The sequence below is a fragment of the Nerophis lumbriciformis genome, linkage group LG03 (assembly GCF_033978685.3).
Source record: "Nerophis lumbriciformis linkage group LG03, RoL_Nlum_v2.1, whole genome shotgun sequence".
NCBI lineage: Eukaryota > Metazoa > Chordata > Actinopteri > Syngnathiformes > Syngnathidae > Nerophis > Nerophis lumbriciformis.
This window is the reverse complement of record NC_084550.2, coordinates 41,673,733-41,694,145: the sequence shown is the minus strand read 5'-3', so window position 1 is coordinate 41,694,145 and position 20,413 is coordinate 41,673,733. Positions and strand designations below refer to the sequence as shown.

The 20,413-nt window shown below is 39.0% G+C and overlaps 2 protein-coding genes across 3 annotated transcripts in view; one reads left to right on the top strand and one right to left on the bottom strand.

Moving 5' to 3' along the window:
• kif5ab (kinesin family member 5A, b) overlaps positions 1 to 20,413 on the bottom strand; it is a 459,246-nt gene that overhangs the window by 420,557 nt on the left and 18,276 nt on the right. The gene's annotated exons all lie outside the window — the stretch shown is intronic.
• LOC140678588 (uncharacterized) lies at positions 1,366 to 8,111 on the top strand. 2 transcript variants are annotated; one of them, XM_072912838.1, is made up of 4 exons: positions 1,366 to 3,563; positions 3,760 to 3,825; positions 7,625 to 7,817; positions 7,891 to 8,111. In XM_072912838.1, the coding sequence occupies exon 1, from the start codon at positions 1,443 to 1,445 to the stop codon at positions 3,120 to 3,122; it is 1,680 nt and encodes a 559-aa protein (XP_072768939.1). In that variant the 5' UTR covers positions 1,366 to 1,442; the 3' UTR covers positions 3,123 to 3,563; positions 3,760 to 3,825; positions 7,625 to 7,817; positions 7,891 to 8,111. The 2 variants fall into 2 exon arrangements, with proteins under 2 accessions (XP_072768939.1, XP_072768938.1); XM_072912837.1 differs by having other exon boundaries at positions 1,366 to 3,825.

Sequence of the window (20,413 nt, the reverse complement as noted above, 5' to 3'; positions counted from 1 at the left end):
TGCTAATGACATCGAAATCAGCAGAGGTGCTAACCACATATTGTGTGTATGTGCGTTCTGATCACTCATTGCAGCTACCAGTAAAGAACCACATCATCCAATCCAGCCTGTGTGTGGGTTCTTGGCGGGACGGGTACACAGCAGTTACATTGGTGCCGTGACTCGAGACTTCTATCAAGTTCGTCGAACCGGTGACCGTCCTGCCTACCACATCGCTCCATGAAGCCATCAGTTCACAGTATTTGTGTGTTCACAGTTTGCAAGGGTAGCATATATTGCAGTGAAGCTCATTATAGTGTGTCACAGCGGCACAGATCATTGTATGTGGCATAGCAGTAACGTGTCACACAGACTGCTGATTTGTTTAATCATTTTGATTCTATTTGCCATTTTCTTATTGATGATTTCACAAAGTGGGGTGGACTATACTGTATTGTGGCAGACATTTTTGAAACATGTATTTTCAGAGTAATCCACTTTTTCCACGGTTTGGCACACCCATTCAAGTTGGCAGAGGCAGGGGTATGCCTACTCCCATCCCCTTTTCTGTTGATAGTCCTGCCCCAGGTGTTAGTTTACCCTCATTAGAGGCAGTTTCCAATGCTAGCGTACATAATGCAGCTAACCAACGCACTAGCTCTTATTTGCCTCAAGTCACGTCTACACCAAATCCTATTGGTGCGTCTCTGAGTGTGTAGCTGACCAGATGAGGACTGTCATTCAGGAGATAGGTCAACAGTTAGCTGATAGCATCATGTCACGTATGCAGCCAAATAACACAGTAACTCCTGCTTCAACTTTTACACAGGATGTAACAAGCACACTGAGTCAGCCTAGCCATGTGTCTGATGTATCTCAGGTTCAGGTTGTCACACATAGGAAGGTTAAGGAACCACCATCATTTGTAGGAGATGGGTCAGATTCAATTAAGGTGCATGAATGGGAAGATCTGATGAGAACATTCATTAAGAGGAGTAATCTGAGAGTCGAAGAGCAGGCTGAGGAGATCCTTATGCATTTGAGGGGAAAAGCTAAGGATGTAGCGAAGTTTGGCATTAGGAACAGTAATATTGACATGCATGCTCAGCCCGACCTGATTTATGGTCTACTTAGAAAACACTTTAGCTGTACTAGGTACTCTTCTGTCCCCTTAGCTGACTTTTACTCGACTTTGCCTAAAGACCAGGAAGACCCCTATGACTACTGGCTGAGACTGAACAGGGCAGCTGACCTCGCCATTGACTGTCTGAGAGAGCAGGGCAAGACTCTGGACAACCCTGAAACAAGATAAGAAAGGATCCCCAGATGAACAAGAAGATCCTCCAGTTCATAGTACCAGACTCTTTAAAGCAGAAGTCCTCCAAGGTCTCCATGACTCAGCAGGTCACCAAGGCCAGCATCGAACCTTGTCTCTGGTGAGGCAACGATTCTTCTGGAGTGGCATGGAACGGGATGTTGTGAACTATGTTCAGTCTTGTCAGCGCTGCATAGTAGGGAAGACACCCGAGCCACACAGCCGTGCGCCTCTCAAGAACATTGTCACCTCTGAGCCTATGGAGTTGGTCTGCATAGACTTTTGGACTGCTGAGCAAGGGAACAAGTCTGTGGATGTTCTAGTTGTGACCGATCACTTCTCCAAGATGGCACACGCCTTCCCATGCAAGAATCAGACTGCCAGGCAAGTCGCTCGTCGTCTCTGGAATGACTTCTTTCTAATTTATGGCTTTCCTCGGCGCATCCATTCGGACCAGGGAGCTAATTTTGAGAGCAAGCTGATTAAGGAGCTTCTAGAGACGGCTGGGGTACAGAAGTCCCATACGACTCCGTATCACCCCATGGGAAATGGTGTCACAGAGCGTTTTAACAGGACCCTGGGAGATATGATCAGGTCTCTTCCCCTTCAGTCCAAAGCAAAGTGGCCACAAATGCTGCAGCAACTTACCTTCTGCTACAACTGCGCAGAGCATGAGACAACAGGGTTTGCACCCTTCTACTTAATGTTTGGAAGAATCCCTCGTCTCCCTGTCGACGTCATGTTTCAACATGCTCTCACCAATGACGCTGTTGTCAGTCACTCAGATTTTGTGTCCCAACTGAAGAAGGATCTGAATGAAGCTGCTCAGATTGTGCAGAGGAACAGTCTCAGGGAACAGACTCGCCACGCCAAGTTGTACAACCGCAAAGTCAAGGGCTCACCCCTCGTCGTTGGAGACAGAGTGCTGATTGCCAACAGAGGTGTGCCAGGAAAACGCAAGGTTGCAGACAAATGGGAGTCGACCCCTTATGAAGTAATCTCAGTTAGACCTGAACTCAATGTCTACAGAGTCAAGGATTATCTGACAGGCAGAGAGAGAGTCGTTCACCGGAATCTACTACTCTCTGTTAGCTTCCTGCCATGTGACAGAGACCTGGACAATGTCTCTGGGCACTCTGAATGTGACGCTGCTGCGCATGGAAGTGATGTATGTCCTGACGTGCCTGATTTGGTGGAAGACAGTGATGTACGTACAGTCAACTGGCTGATGCGGACAGGTGAAGAGAAAGTACATTCAGAAGAGGAAGTCCATTCTGAAGAGGAGGATGACTCGTTTGACCGGAGGTCTGATGCTGCTCAGTCCGACTCTCGCTCAGTCACCGCGTCTAGTCAGGACAGTCAGCGAGTCCCTGAAGATGTTGACTATGCTGCTGTTAATGGTGCGGAAGGCTCACCACAGTGCTCTGAAGATATAGTCACTGACACAGAAGTTGCCCCTCCCGTAACTGTCCATCCGGATGTGACCCCTTTGGACACAGACTCTACTGACATGTCCCCTCCTGACAATATCCCCACAGATGTTGCTTCTCCTGACAAAGACCCTCAACAAGACATTGACTCCCCGGACACTGATGCTCCTGAGACAGCCATTCTTGACACTGAGTTTCTGAACAGTGACATTCCAGGCCCTTTAGCTCAAGCAATTTGCACACAGCCTGGCCGTTATGGTCTCAGGGATCGTAGTCTCATGAACCCTACACAACGCCTTATTTGTCAAATGAATAAGCAAGTAGTAGATGAGGATTCTGTGTCCACAGTATCAGTTAGTGCCTTGTTTAAGTTCTTTAGAGATGCAATTTCAGTTTGAGTTCTGAAAGTATTTGACCAAAGAAGAGTCTAAGTAGAACTTGAAGCTACAGGGACAACATATTGCATTTCAGAGGTGTAACAGGCATCTCTGAGTCTGTGTTTAGTTAGGAGATTGATCACCTTCTTTCTTTCCACACTCCTTTTTGAGAGAGTTTTAGAACTGACATGCACGCCAGTTTTGTTCCTAGTAATGCACTTATTATTTTTGTTTTTTGTCTCAAGTTTTGCACTGCACTCCTATATTTAGCAGAATTTCAGGGGGGTGTATGTAACGGGTATAAGAAATACTTTGATTATTTGAGTGAAATTCCTGCTAAAATATGTATATTGTTTGTTATGCAATGAGAGGTCCAATTGCGCCATCTGCTGGTACCTGAAAGTCTGTAAATATGACCGCAAACCGGAAGCTTATTGGCAGACTTCCTGTTCTCTGCTAATGGTAAGCCACGTTCTGATATTGCTCCGCAAAATATTATATATTACACTAAAGTTTACGTGAGATTTATTGTAAGATACACAGTTATTTAATAGCAGTTGAAATGCTACGTTGTGGAATTTTCATTTTGAATTGGTTGTTGCTCACGTCAGATGTATTACTATTTTGCACTGAAGTCGATATTATTTTCCCCCTGTAGACATCGAAATCAGCAGAGGTGCTAACCACATATTGTGTGTATGTGCGTTCTGATCACTCATTGCAGGTAATAATTGTTGCACTATGTGCGTTTTACGTGTCAAGACGTTCATATTTAAATTTGTATTGTTCGCCATTTTAACATGCGAACAACGTGGTCTGTCATTTTTGCTAGTCACCACCAGAGGATGCTAAAAGTCAATTTAATTATTTGTGTCATGTCTTGTATTGTATTTTGTATTTTTCTATGTTCTATTTCATAAATATATAAAAAAGGATGATATTGGTTAAAAACCAAGTAAAATATTTTGTATTGAATTGATTGTAATACCAGTAAAGATAAAAGCAAGTTAAAACCACTATACGATCACACACGTTAAAAAGTATACTGTTAAAAGCCATTGTATTAAGTCACATCTGTAACTGTATTTCATGTAATTGTAAAAATATGAAAATGTTATGTACTTTGGCAGACTTCCTGTTCTCTGCTAATGACATCGAAATCAGCAGAGGTGCTAACCACATATTGTGTGTATGTGCGTTCTGATCACTCATTGCAGCTACCAGTAAAGAACCACATCATCCAATCCAGCCTGTGTGTGGGTTCTTGGCGGGACGGGTACACAGCAGTTACATATATATATATATCTACATCCTGAAAATATGCAAACAAAACTGTTTAGATAATTGATACTTCAAACTTGCATAAATATAACATGAATATAACATAACTTGGCTTCTGAGAGCTTCAAAATGTAATGAATAAAATGCTAAAGTTGTTGATAAACAAGCAATTATTTTAATAATTAAATATGGTCATTTTAAATGAATTATTATGATAATTTATAATTCTATGGCTGGATGTAATAAGGAGTCAGAAAAAATACAAATAAAAATACAATTAATTTTGATGTTTTTAGCAAAATATAGTAAAAATGTATTTTGTTTTTTTTTTAATTAATAAATATATTTATTTTTAGGTAAGATAAACATAATAATACAATTTATCTCTAGTCTGGATGATTTAGTTCTTGTCACCCTGTTGTCCTCCCGTCTGAAAAAAGGCTATCCTCACTCAGGTACGCATGGAGCTGGAGGGGGCGTGGCCTCCAGCTCCGCTGAAAATCGGGAGATTTTCAGGAGAATATTTGTCCCGGGAGGTTTTCATGTGAGGCGCTGTATTTCGGCAGTCTCCCGGAAAATTCGGGAGGGTTGGCAAGTATGCCAGAAATCATGATTATAATTAAAGATAAAAGTAATTTTTTATTTACTTTATCTAAAACAGTGGTTCTTAACCTTGTTGGAGGTACCTAACCCCACCAGTTTCATATGCGCATTCACCGAACCCTTCTTTAGTGAAAAATAAAATGTTTTTTTTTTTCCAAATTCAAGACAAAGTTATATGTTTTTGGTAACACTTTAGTATGGGGAACATATTCTAAGTAACAAAGACTTAATTTAAAGTTTTTTGGACACTAGGGGAACATATTCTAAGTAACCAAGACTTAATTTAGAGTTATTTGGTTAGGGTTAGGGTTAGAGGGTTAGGGTTATAATAAGGCCATGCCGAATAAGGCATTAATAAGTACTTAATAATGACTAGTTACAAATCTACAAATTGTGAGTTCCATAACAATGCAATCCAATTCCAAAACCAAACCCGACCCAGCAACACTCAGAACTGCAATAAACAGAGCAATTGAGAGGAGACACAAACACGACACAGAACAAACCAAAAGTAGTGAAACAAAAATGAATATTATCAACAACAGTATCAATATTAGTTACAATTTCAACATAGCAGTGATTAAAAATCCCTCATTGACATTATCATTAGACAAAAATAAAAAAAAAAGAACAATAGTGTCACAGTGGCTTACTCTTGCATCGCATCTCATAAGCTTGACAACACACTGTGTCCAATATTTTCACAAAGATAAAATAAGTCATATTTTTGGTTCATTTAATAGTTAAAAGAAATTTACATTATTGCAATCAGCTGATAAAACATTGTCCTTTACAATTATAAAAGCTTTTGACAAAAATCTACTACTCTGCTTGCATGTCAGCAGACTGGGGTAGATCCTGCTGAAATCCTGTGTATTGAATGAATAGAGAATCCTTTTGAATCGGGAAAATATCGTTTTTGAATCGAGAATCGTGTTGAATTGAAAAAAAAATCGATTTCGAATCGAATCGTGACCCCAAGAATCGATATTGAATCGAATCGTGGGACACCCAAAGATTCACAGCCCTAGTAATAATCATACTAATATTGATAAAGAATAGCAACAAGAATAATTGATTTAACTACATTGTATTAGTTTTTGTTATGTTTCATTTTTTGTACGCACTCTGGGATGCAGAGACGGCAGGCAAGTGCAGAAAAGAATGGTAATGGTAAGATTTTGAGGGTGCTAAGCCTTTTAATGTAATAATCATACTAATATTGATAAAGAATAGCAATAAGAATAATTGATTTAACTACATTGTATAAGTTTTTGTTACGTGACACACTCCGGGATGCAGAGACGGCAGGCAAGTGCAGAAAATAAGTCTTCTTTACCAGGGAAGGGCAGGTGCACAGATAGAAAAGAGAAGTATGAAGCGCAAAAGTACATTGTTGAGGTACAAAGCAAAAATAATCCAGCACCCAAAAGCATCCTGATTGGCAACCAAGAACAGGTGATGTAGTAATGGAGGGAAAAAGGACATGGAAGACAGGAAATCATGCAAAATAAAATAAAATAAAAATAACTGCCATGTAAGAGGTTTTCAGGTCTTGAAAGTACAGACAAGTACAAAGTGGCCCCCGAGAGACTTCAACTTTTCTTGCTGGAAAAGGTTTGGACACCCCTGGTCTACGAGAAGCAGACACTTGGAAATTACATATTCGAAAAGAAAGACACTTGTTTTATTGTTTTTTTAATTGTTTTGTACTTTTTGCATGTAAAATGTGTGTTTTTATAAATAAAAGGAGAAAATAAAAAGCAAAATTGTCATTCATTTTGTGAGTGCGCGTGCACGTGTTTAAGAAAAATACAATATTGTGATATTTATTGATATTGGGGTGTACAATTATATCCATCTATTCATCCATTTTCTACCGCTTGTCCCTCTCAGCACAAACCCCAGCAAGAAAGTGTGTACTGTAAATTTTGCACAGATCATATTGTAACATTTACAATGATTGTAGGGTGCAGTTTGCAACCGGACTGATAATTTTCGTGTTAACGGACTCGCAGGTGGAATCTCGAAAATGGCTAATAAAAACCGTAATCTATAATTATTACACGTGGAAATTCGCAGAAATCGACATAACGTGACTGAAATGTTTTCATCTTGAGGAGAAGGAATATGTTCTGGGGAAATTGAGCACCTCCACACTAAAAACTAATTACATGTTTTACTTATCTCTGTGGAGCCGTGCCTGCAATCTGCCCTTCCCCCTCCTCCGGCGAGCTTGCTGCCTGCCTACTTTCACTCACACATCGAAACGGCCACCTCAAAGACAAGTGTGCGAAAAAACTACGAAATGGATTTCTTTCTTCAAAATAGTGAGCTGAACAGTTTCCAAATGACTTTGACTGGTTTTCTGTCGTTGTTTTTGCATTATTTTTGCACGACAGAATCAAAAACGGTTCTACTTTTAAATGTATCATATTACATTGATCTATTAATCCTATTAACCTATGCTATTTATAACATCCATCCATTTTTCTACCGCTTGTCCCTTTCATAGTCGCGGGGGGTGCTGGAGCCTATCTCACCTGCATTCATACTCTATTTGTGTCCTATTTTATTTCAGTCATTTTATTCATACTATTATTCTTGTGGAACTCAATAGAATAAATCTGTGACTTCAGGTATGACATTTTGTGCCATCTCTGTCACGGTGCATGCGCAATCCCGCTTGCCATCTGCCGCAAGCACAGAAGACACGCCCCTGCTCGCTCTTCCCGTAATCACCAATCGGCGAACCTGGGTCTGATGAGGGCAAACAGCATAAAGACCAGCGGACCCGAAAATCCAGTGCCGGAACGTAGTTCACTCCTCGTAGTAAGCATCCCGTCTCTGGCTTCCCTCTTGCTTTCCCTGTGCCCGTGTCTTATGTCCTCTGTTTTCCCCGCAGTGTTCCCCCTATTTTCCGTGATCGAGCTGTGTGCCTCGACTTCCCACTGGATTCTGGACTGCCTCCCTCGATCCTCGACCCCTGCTTGGACACGGACCTCGTTACCTCTCTCCGGCCCCCGACCGCTCGCTTGCCCACGGACTGCCTTCTCGCCTTGCCCCTTAACATTTACATTGTTAATTCTACACATCGTCTTACACCATTCACGTTTAGTAGCATACACATGCCAACACATCATCAGCATCAGTTTCAATAAACCTATTGAACTGATCTCTGCCGTGGTGTCGTCTCCTTCCCCCGCCGTACGTAACAATCTCATGTGTTTCATGTGTGCTGCTATCACAACAACATTATTTGAATTCCTAAATGTAAAATGATGTGATGTGAAGGAATTATCAGTAATAGATAAGAAGATGGGATTGAAAAAAAAATGTCTGCTTGTTCTTTCTCCTTTTCGGACATGTGGCAGTGTGCAAATGTAAACACGTGATGTTCCCTCTTTTGTAAGTATGCCTGAAATAAATACCATCATAGGGTGTGTATTAGTGTTGTACCGATACTACAAACCCGTTTCCATATGAGTTGGGAAATTGTGTTAGATGTAAATATAAACGGAATACAATGATTTGCAAATCCTTTTCAACCCATATTCAATTGAATGCACTACAAAGACAAGATATTTGATGTTCAAACTCATAAACTTTATTTTCTTTTTGCAAATAATAATTAACTTAGAATTTCATGGCTGCAACACGTGCCAAAGTAGTTGGGAAAGGGCATGTTCACCACTGTGTTACATGGCCTTTCCTTTTAACAACACTCAGTAAATGTTTGGGAACTGAGGAGACACATTTTTTAAGCTTCTCAGGTGGAATTCTTACCCATTCTTGCTTGATGTACAGCTTAAGTTGTTCAACAGTCCGGGGGTCTCCGTTGTGGTATTTTAGGCTTCATAATGCGCCACACATTTTCAATGGGAGACAGGTCTGGACTACAGGCAGGCCAGTCTAGTACCCGCACTCTTTTACTATGAAGCCACGTTGATGTAACACGTGGCTTGGCATTGTCTGGCTGAAATAAGCAGGGGCGTCCATGGTAACATTGCTTGGATGGCAACATATGTTGCTCCAAAACCTGTATGTACCTTTCAGCATTAATGGTGCCTCACAGATGTGTAAGTTGCCCATGTTTTGGGCACTAATACACCCCCATACCATCACAGATGCTGACTTTTCAACTTTGCGCCTATAACAATCCGGATGGTTCTTTTCCTCTTTGGTCTGGAGGACACGACGTCCACAGTTTCCAAAAACAATTGGAAATGTGGACTCGTCAGACCACAGAACACTTTTCCACTTTGTATCAGTCCATCTTAGATGAGCTCAGGCCCAGCAAAGCCGACGCTGTTTCTGGGTGGTGTTGATAAACGGTTTTCGCCTTGCATAGGAGAGTTTTAACTTGCACTTACAGATGTAGCGACCAACTGTAGTTACTGACAGTGGGTTTCTGAAGTGTTCCTGAGCCCATGTGGTGATATCCTTTACACACTGATGTCGTTTGTTGATGCAGTACAGCCTGAGGGATCGAAGGTGACGGGCTTAGCTGCTTACGGGCAGTGATTTCTCCAGATTATCTGAACCCTTTGATGATATTACGGACCGTAGATGGTGAAATCCCTAAATTCCTTGCAATAGCTGGTTGAGAAACGTTTTTCTTAAACTGTTCAACAATTTTCTCACGCATTTGTTGACAAAGTGGTGACCCTCGCCCCATCCTTGTTTGTGAATTTCATGGAATCTACTTTTATACCCAATCATGGCACCCACCTGTTCCCAATTTGCCTGTTCACCTATGGGATGTTCCAAATAAGTGTTTGATGAGCATTCCTCAGCTTTATCAGTATTTATTGCCACCTTTCCCAACTTCTTTGTCACGTGTTGCTGGCATCAAATTCTAAAGTTAATGATTGTTTGCAAAAAAAAAAAAAAAAAAAAGTTTATCAGTTTGAACATCAAATATGTTGTCTTTGTAGCATATTCAACTGAATATGGGTTGAAAATGATTTGCAAATCATTGTATTCCGTTTATATTTACATCTAACACAATTTCCCAACTCAGATGGAAACGGGGTTTGTAATATGTTGCTACCAGTACCAAAATTAATTCGGTACTTTTCGGTACTTTTTCTGAATAAAGGGCACCACAAAAAATTTAATTATTGGCTTTATTTTAGCAAAATAATCTTATGGTACATTAAACATATGTTTATTATTGCAATTTTGTCCTTAAATAAAATAGTGAACATACTAGACAACTTGTCTTTTAGTAGTAAGTAAACAAACAAAGGCTCCTAATTAGTCTGCTTACAACATATTGTGTCATTTATCATTCTATTATTTCGTCAACATTATTAAGGACAAGTGGTAGAAAATAATGTGTTTACTCAATTTACTGTTAATATCTCCTTATTTTCTGTTTCAACATGTTCTATCTACACTTCTGTTAAAATGTAATAATCACTTATTCTTCTGTTGTTTGATACTTTACATTAGTTTTGGATGATACCACAAATTTGGGTATCAATCCGATACCAAGTAGTTACAGGATCATACATTGGTCATATTCAAAATCCTCATGTGTCCAGGGACATATTTCCTGACTTTATAAACATAATAGACATTTTTAAAAAACGAAAGGAGATTTTGTGATGTTAAAAAATACCGATGTAATCATAGTAGTATCGACTAGCTACACTATTGTACCTGGTATCATTACAGTGGATGTTAGGTGTAGATCCACCAAAGGCGTTTGTTGAAAAGTTGGTGCTGCAGGGAATTCTGGGAATTTGTTGTGTAGTGTTTATGTCGTGTTGCGGTGCAAATATTCTTCCAAAATGTTTTTGTCTTTGTTGTTTAGTGTGGTTTCACTTTATGGCACATGTTTATGACAGTGTTGGCATTGTTCATGCGGTTGGGATTCGTTACATTTAGACTGTATGATCCGTGACTTTTTTTATTAAGTAAAACTGACTAAACCGTCACAAAATTAACATCAAACAGGATCGATTTTTCAAAAATTATCTTAAAGATTGAAAGTTGCTATCAATCCCACGTGGGTGCTGGCGCCTATGAATGACATACCATACTATACCAAAACAAACTAAACACCATACCAAAAACCCTAAAATATACAACAATTCTTCTCAGCAAAAGCGGAGAAATATAACCTTAGAGAAAAATCGCATTTTAGACATTTGTACGCACGTACAACACTTACGACCTTTACCGTATTAGTATGTGGAATTAAATTGTGGAAGGGATTAAGCAAATAAAGTACTAATATGATTCAAATAAATCAATGTACTAATATGATTCATCTTGAGAAACAGTTTGAACTTAAAGTGTTCACAAAGTACAAAGAAGAAGAATCCTGATAAATATCTTGAACCTTATTTAAAAATTATTATTCATCTCATAAGGTGGACCATAAATTACTTAACTATTTATTCATGAGAACTTTATTTATTGTTATTTATGTATTCAATAGTTATTTACTTCCTCATTTGTCTATTCACTTATTTATTTAGTGATGTATTTATTTGTTCATTGTCGTGTTACAGAATGAATCGTAACAAATGTGTTACGAAAAGGGGTAGGATTAAATCAGCTCTGCTCTTTCCTACTCATTTTCCGACATACTGTACTGAGAAACTGGAAATATGTGATGTTTCGTATTGTAATTGTGTGGATGTTCCAAATAAACTAACACTATATCACCATAACCATACCACATGTTTGTTTCTTATAAGTTAGCCATGTCCAAATAAAGGTAAAAAACAAACAGCCACATTCTTACCGTATTTTTCAGACTATAAAGCGCACTTGAAATTATTTCATTTTCTCAAAACTCGACAGTGCACCTTATAACCCGGTGCGCCTAATGTACGGAATACTTTTGGTTAGGCTTATTGACCTTGAAGCAATTTTATTCGGTACATGGTGAAATGATGAGTGTGACCAGTAGATAGCAGTCACACATAAGAGATACGTGTAGACTGCAATATGACTCAAGTAAACAACATCAATATTTTATATGTTCCATTGAAAAAATAGAACATTACACACGGCGATCAAAAATCTATCAAAATGTTTTAGTACGACTTTGGTAAGCTACGAAGCCGTACCGCTTGATGGATTGCACTGTGCCTCAACATAGGAGAATTATTATGGTGTGTGTGTATAAGGTAAGACATATTATCTGGTGTTTTGTTTCACAATATTATGCATAAGCAACTTTTCTTACCTTCTGGTACCTGCTGATCTGTATTTAAGATCTGCATAAGTCCTGAAAATTTGCGCGTGTCCGCCTTTGTAGACACTGTAGTCGATACGCTTCTTTTTCCTCTATCTTCTTGTTATGGGACATTCATCCTCCGCTGTTGCCATTTCTAATATAAAGTAGTGTAAAGTTCTTACTTATATCTGTCAGTAAACTCGCCATGAAAGCGCTAAAACATACCGGTGTAGTGAGTTCACATTATTCACCCAAGGAACTTTAGTTATTAGAGAGTTCCGGTCGAACGTTTTTTCACGGGCGTTGTTGTTGCACTAGTGAGCCACGGATGAGGAGACGCCGCTCCGTTATTGATTGAAGTAAAGTCTGAATGTCATTAAAACAGTTAGTTCCATCTTTTGACACTTCTTCCACTCACGTCCTTGCACGCTACAACAAAGATGACGGGGAGAAGACGCTGTCGAAGTGGAGGCACGTAAATAAGACCGCCCACAAAACGGCGCATCCTGAAGAGACTGTCAGAAAGCGACTTGAAGATGATCTGTAAAACATCATCTATGCAACATTTTGACCAAAGAACCACCATTACAAGTTATGTAGACCATTTTCCTCACCTCCCAGGGGGTGAACAAGGGTGTTGGGTCAAATGCAGAGGACAAATTTCACCACACCTAGTGTGTGTGTGACAATCATTTGCTGACTTTTGATTTTTTTTAAAAACAAGAAACAAAAGGTACAAGGGTATGAATGTGGTTCTATGGAGGATCATTTCTAAGGGTTAGTCCTCTGGGGCACGAGTGCGTTAAAAATGACGCAGTAAATTGAAAAGGTAATTGCCCGTAGCTGCGGTGAACGAAGGTTCCATATAGCCAGTGACCTATATTTTAAAAGGAGCTATCAGTGAAGAGATGTCCCTGTATCACTTTGAATAAAGTACAGTATAAACATCCTCACTTACTCTTCTAACGCATTGACAAATGATGCAGACCTTCCTTATGCACGTGTACACTCAACCAGAGCACGTGTCTCAAATGAAATCTGCCAATCATATGAAACCATCAATCCTTCTCTTTTTTTGTCAGAGGAAAGGAATGAAGACTGGAGAGGAAACCGAGATATAGTGTTGTTCTCCAGAGACACGTGTGATGATAAACAACAGCGAGGCACTCTCATCCCTACATCATATATTAATGCAGGTATGATGCATGTAGTCCATTTTAACAGGGGACAGCTCACATGGCGGTAAGCATCATCACAATCAAAACTAGTATTTATTTAGACAAAGCAATGAATCTGAAAGGTGTGTCATCATAGCCAGCATTGGGGACCTCTGTGTGATGCGACATCATCGCAGACGCTGACAGCTGTGTCCCTACAAAACAAAGGCCCAGCCTGAGGGGCCATGTAGTTATTATTATTTCAACCTACTACTCCACACACAAGAGATGAAAGAAAAAACTAATCATAGTAAGAACATTCATTGGTTTGTTTTGTTGTCTCTCTCTCTCACACACACACACACACACACACACACACACACACACACACACACACACATACACACACACACACACACACACACACACACACACTCTTGTCTTTGTTATCTTCTTGAAAAATGCCTACCTCTTTAGGACTACACAACAAAAAATCCTGACTTTGGAGCAATGTTCACGGACTCTAGTATTTGGCTCTCTATTAGATGCAATGGTTTTCCGTATTGGGACCATGATTTTGGTCCTAACTTGTTCCCCGGTCCTCATATGAAAGGTACTTTTCCTTGTTGATGTCTCAAGAAGGATAGAAATACAAGAACACACACATACACACACACACACACATATTCTTGTATTTGGAGCAATGTTCACGGACTCTAGTATTTGGGACCATGATTTCGGTCCTAACTTGTTCACCGGTCCTCATATGGAAGGTACTTTTCCTTGTTGATGTCTCAAGAAGGGTAGATATACAAGAACACACACACACACACACACACACACACACACACATTCTTGTATTTGTTACCTTCTTGAAAAATGCCTACCTCTTTAGGACCACACAACAAAAAATCCTGACTTTGGAGCAATGTTCACGGACTCTAGTATTTGGGACCATGATTTCGGTCCTAACTTGTTCATCGGTCCTCATATGTAAGGTATTTTTCCTTGTTGATGTATCAAGAAGGGTAGAAATACAAGAACACACACACAAACACATTCTTGTACTTGTTACCTTCTTGAAAAAATGCCTACCTCTTTAGGACCACACAACAAAAAATCCTGACTTTGGAGCAATGTTCACTGACTTTAGTATTTGGGACCATGATTTCGGTCCTAACCTGTTCACCGGTCCTCATATGGAAGGTATTTTTCCTTGTTGATGTCTCAAGAAGGGTAGAAATACAAGAACACACACACACACACACATTCTTGTATTTTTTACCTTCTTGAAAAATGCCTACCTGTTTAGGACTACACAACAAGAAATCCTGACTTTGGAGTAATGTTCACGGACTCTAGTATTTGGGACCATGATTTCGGTCCTAGCTTGTTCCCCGGTCCTCATATGGAAGGTACTTTTCCTTGTTGATGTCTCAAGAAGGATAGAAATACAAGAACACACGCATACACACACACACACACACACACACACACACACACACACACACACACACACATTCTTGTATTTGTTACCTTCTTGAAAAATGCCTACCTCTTTAGGACCACACAACAAAAAATCCTGACTTTGGACCAATGTTCACGGACTCTAGTATTTGGGACCATGATTTCGGTCCTAACTTGTTCACCGGTCCTCATATGGAAGGTACTTTTCCTTGTTGATGTCTCAAAAAGGGTAGAAATACAAGAACACACACACACACACATTCTTGTATTTGTTACCTTCTTGAAAAATGCCTACCTCTTTAGGACCACACAACAAAAAATCCTGACTTTGGAGCAATGTTCACGGATTCTAGTATTTGGGACCATGATTTCAGTCCTAACTTGTTCACCGGTCCTCATATGGAAGGTACTTTTCCTTGTTGATGTCTCAAGAAGGGTAGAAATACAAGAACACACACACACACACACACACACACACACACACACACACACACACACACACACACACATTCTTGTATTTGTTACCTTCTTGAAAAATGCCTACCTCTTTAGGACCACACACAAAAAAATCCTGACTTTGGAGCAATGTTCACGGACTCTAGTATTTGGGACCATGATTTCGGTCCTAACTTGCTCACCGGTCCTCATATGGAAGGTATTTTTCCTTGTTGATGTCTCAAGAAGGGTAGAAATACAAGAACACACACACACACACACACACACACACATTCTTGTATTTGTTACCTTCTTGAAAAAATGCCTACCTCTTTAGGACTACACAACAAAAAATCCTGACTTTGGAGCAATGTTCACGGACTCTAGTATTTGGGACCATGATTTCGGTCCTACCTTGTTCACCGGTCCTCATATGGAAGGTATTTTTCCTTGTTGATGTCTCAAGAAGGGTAGAAATACAAGAACACACACATACACACACACATGCTTGTATTTGTTACCTTCTTGAAAAATGCCTACCTCTTTAGGACCACACAACAAAAAATCCTGACTTTGGAGCAATGTTCACGGACTCTACTATTTGGGACCATGATTTCGGTCCTAACTTGTTCACCGGTCCTCATATGGAAGGTACTTTTCCTTGTTGATGTCTCAAGAAGCGTAGAAATACAAGAACACACACACACACACATTCTTGTATTTATTACCTTCTTGAAAAATACCTACCTCTTTAGGACCACACAACAAAAAATCCTGACTTTGGAGCAATGTTCACAGACTCTAGTATTTGGGACCATGATTTTGGTCCTAACTTGTTCACCGGTCCTCATACGGAAGGTATTTTTCTTTGTTGATGTATCAAGAAGGGTAGAAATACAAGAACACACACACACACACACACATTATTGTATTTGTTACCTTCTTGAAAAAATGCCTACCTCTTTAGGATCACACAACAAAAAATCCTGACTTTGGAGCAATGTTCACGGACTCTAGTATTTGGGACCATGATTTCGGTCCTAACTTGTTCACCGGTCCTCATATGGAAGGTATTTTTCCTTGTTGATGTCTCAAGAAGGGTAGCAATACAAGAACACACACACACACACACACATTCTTGTATTTGTTATCTTCTTGAAAAATGCCTACCTCTTTAGGACTACACAACAAAAAATCCTGACTTTGGAGCAATGTTCACGGACTCTACTATTTGGGACCATGATTTCGGTTCTAACTTGTTCACCGGTCCTCATATGGAAGGTATTTTTCCTTGTTGATGTATCAAGAAGGGTAGAAATACAAGAACACACACACACACACACACACACACACACACACACACACACACAAACACACACACACACACACATTCTTGTATTTGTTAACTTCTTGAAAAAATGCCTACCTCTTTAGGACCACACAACAAAAAATCCTGACTTTGGAGCAATGTTCACTGACTTTAGTATTTGGGACCATGATTTCGGTCCTAACTTGTTCACCGGTCCTCATATGGAAGGTATTTTTCCTTGTTGATGTCTCAAGAAGGGTAGCAATACAAGAACACACACACACACATTCTTGTATTTGTTACCTTCTTGAAAAATGCCTACCTCTTTAGGACTACACAACAAAAAATCCTGACTTTGGAGCAATGTTCACGGACTCTAGTATTTGGGACCATGATTTCGGTCCTAACTTGTTCACCAGTCCTCATATGGAAGGTACTTTTCCTTGTTGATGTCTCAAGAAGGGTAGAAATACAAGAACACACACACACACACACACACACACACACACACACACACACACATGCTTGTATTTGTTACCTTCTTGAAAAATGCCTACCTCTTTAGGACCACAGAACAATAAATCATGACTTTGGAGCAATGTTCACGGACTCTAGTATTTGGGACAATGATTTCGGTCCTAACTTGTTCACCGGTCCTCATATGGAAGGCATTTTTCCTTGTTGATGTCTCAAGAAGGGTAGAAATACAAGAACACACACACACACACACACACACACACATTCTTGTATTTGTTGCCTTCTTGAAAAATGCCTACCTCTTTAGGACTACACAACAAAAAATCCTGACTTTGGAGCAATGTTCACGGACTCTACTATTTGGGACTATGATTTCGGTCCTAACTTGTTCACCGGTCCTCATATGGAAGGTATTTTTCCTTGTTGATGTCTCAAGAAGGGTAGAAATACAAGAACACACACACACACACACACATTCTTGTATATGTTACCTTCTTGAAAAATGCCTACCTCTTTAGGACCATACAACAACAAAAATGTTCACGGACTCTAGTATTTGGGACTATGATTTCGGTCCTAACTTGTTCACCGGTCCTCATATGGAAGGTATTGTTCCTTGTTGATGTCTCAAGAAGGGTAGAAATACAAGAACACACACACACACACACACATTCTTGTATATGTTATCTTCTTGAAAAATGCCTACCTCTTTAGGACCACACAACAACAAAAATGTTCACGGACTCTAGTATTTGGGACCATGATTTCGGTCCTATCTTGTTCACCGGTCCTCATATGGAAGGTACTTTTCCTTGTTGATGTCTCAAGAAGGGTAGAAATACAAGAACACACACACCCACACCCACACACACACACACACACACACACGCATTCTTGTATCTGTTACCTTCTTGAAAAATGCCTACCTCTTTAGGACCACACAACAAAAAATCCTGACTTTGGAGCAATGTTCACGGACTCTAGTATTTGGGACCATGATTCCGGTCCTAACTTGTTCACCGGTCCTCATATGGAAGGTATTTTTCCTTGTTGTCTCAAGAAGGCCAGAAATACAAGAACACACACATACACACACACACACACACACGCACACATACACACACACACATTCTTGTATTTATTACCTTCTTGAGAACTGAGAAAAATGCCTACCTCTTTAGGACCACTCTTTCTAGATATATAAAGATTTGTATTTACAACATTAATAATATATACATACTATGGAAATATAAAAAGGCTTGTTGTGAAAAATTTGTTGGAATTTCACAAGAAAAACTTTGAATTTTGGCAGTGGTATAATAAAAGTCGTCATTTTACTCGGCGCAAGTCAAAATGTTACAAGAAAAAACGGAACATTTGTGCAATATGATGATAAAAGTTGGAATTTTACTCAATAACAGTCGCAATTTTATAAGAAAAGCTTAAAATGTTGGCAATTTTATGAAAAGAGTCATAATTTTACTTGACAAGTCACAATTTTATAAGAAAACTTTAAAATGTTGGCAATATTACTACAATGATCGGAATTTCATTCGGCAAAATTATTACAAAAGTCAGAAGTTTACTCCAAAAGATGTCGCTATTTTACAAGAACAACCAAAAAAATGGCAATATTGTGATAAAAGTCAGAATTTTATATGACAAATGTCACCATTTTGCATTAAAAAGTAATAGTTTTGCATAAAAAAAAGTCATAATTTTACGAGAAAATATTGTAATATTAGTGAAACAGAAAGAATACGAGAAATTGTTCCCAATTCTATAAGAAAAAAGTCGACACGTAAGAAAAAGGCTGCTTTTATAGTTTTTTTTTTGTTGTTGTTTTTTTTTGTATTTGGTTTTTAGCCTTCATTATTTAATTCAAGTTATTACAGTATGTCTCTATATACATATTCATTTTTTATTTTTTATTAATTTTGGCCAAAGAAGGCGCATTTCAATTTCTTACACACACTTGTTATTACATATGCTGACCAGAGGGGGAGCACTTTTAAAACCGACACACAGTCAATTTGAAAAATCCCTCCTTTCTGGGACCACCCTCATTTTGATAGATTTCACCAGCAGGGGTGCATAGACATTCTCTATTAGATGCAATGTTATTGGGACCATGATTTATGTCATCACTTGTTCACACCTCCTCATATGGAAGCTACTTTTCCTTGACTCTAAAAGTCTCAAGAAGGGTAGAAATACAAGAACACACACACACACACACACACACACACACACACATTGCTCGTGTCAGCAAAATGAACAAATTGTGTGGCAAGAGAGCTGCGAAGTGCAAAAAAAAGATCCAACCAAGTAAATTAAAAGGGCCATATTGATCGTTTTTCCTAAGAAAGAAAGTCTTGTGCAGTCCTGTCAATTGAAAAATACAATGTAATTTCACAAGAAAAAGATATACAGAAACACCTTGATAACAGAATTGTCTCTAAAGGATTCATCTTATGATTTTTCCTACATCTAAAACACATCCTGGTGGTCTACATAGCCAGTGTTGGGTTAGTTACTGAAAACCAGTAACTAGTTACAGTTACTAGTTACTTTATTTCAAAAGTAACTCAGTTACTAACTCAGTTACTTAAACCAAAAAGTAATGCGTTACTGTGAAAAGTAACTATTTAGTTACTTATATATTTTTATTTTTATTTTTTTAAGGCCCCATTTAATGCCCTTTTAGCCTTCATTTTAGTACTGTTATTGCACTGGAGAATAATACAATCTGTTGATCAAGTTGACATGCATTTGCATCACTGAACTCTGCTAAGCAATGTGCTCTACATACAACACACAAAGACAAAGATATGTTTTAAAGGGCCAATTTGTTTCAGACCAGAACAAATTGACAAAACTATTTTAAATAGCTGCAACTTAACATACATAAGTAACAAACAGCATAATAACAACATAGCTGTAAAACAAGAAAGGCACACACTACATACATAAAGCCTAACCAGGCGTTTTCTCAAGGAATTCTGAAATAAAATCATGTCTGAAGCCCAGAACACTCTACACATTCCCCCACTTAGTTTAGAGAAAAGGAAATATTAGCCTGGCCCACTAGTATCCCTCTTTAGGTTTGTGAACTTTATAGTCTAAACATTTAGAGTGATGTTATAATAAAACACTCTAAAAGTTTAAAATGAAAGAGTATATAAGAGAATTGACAGAGTGTGTGTACCTTCAGTGTGCACTGCCTCATTAAAATCCAGCCGCTGTTGGACGTGGAGGTGAAGTGTGTGTCTCTTTACTAGCTTCGTCGAAGCATGTTGTTTTTGTCGCTGTTTCAGCATATTTGAAACTTACATTCAACTAAAATGTTCTTTTCTTTGTGGTCGATAAAAGAAACGTACTGAAA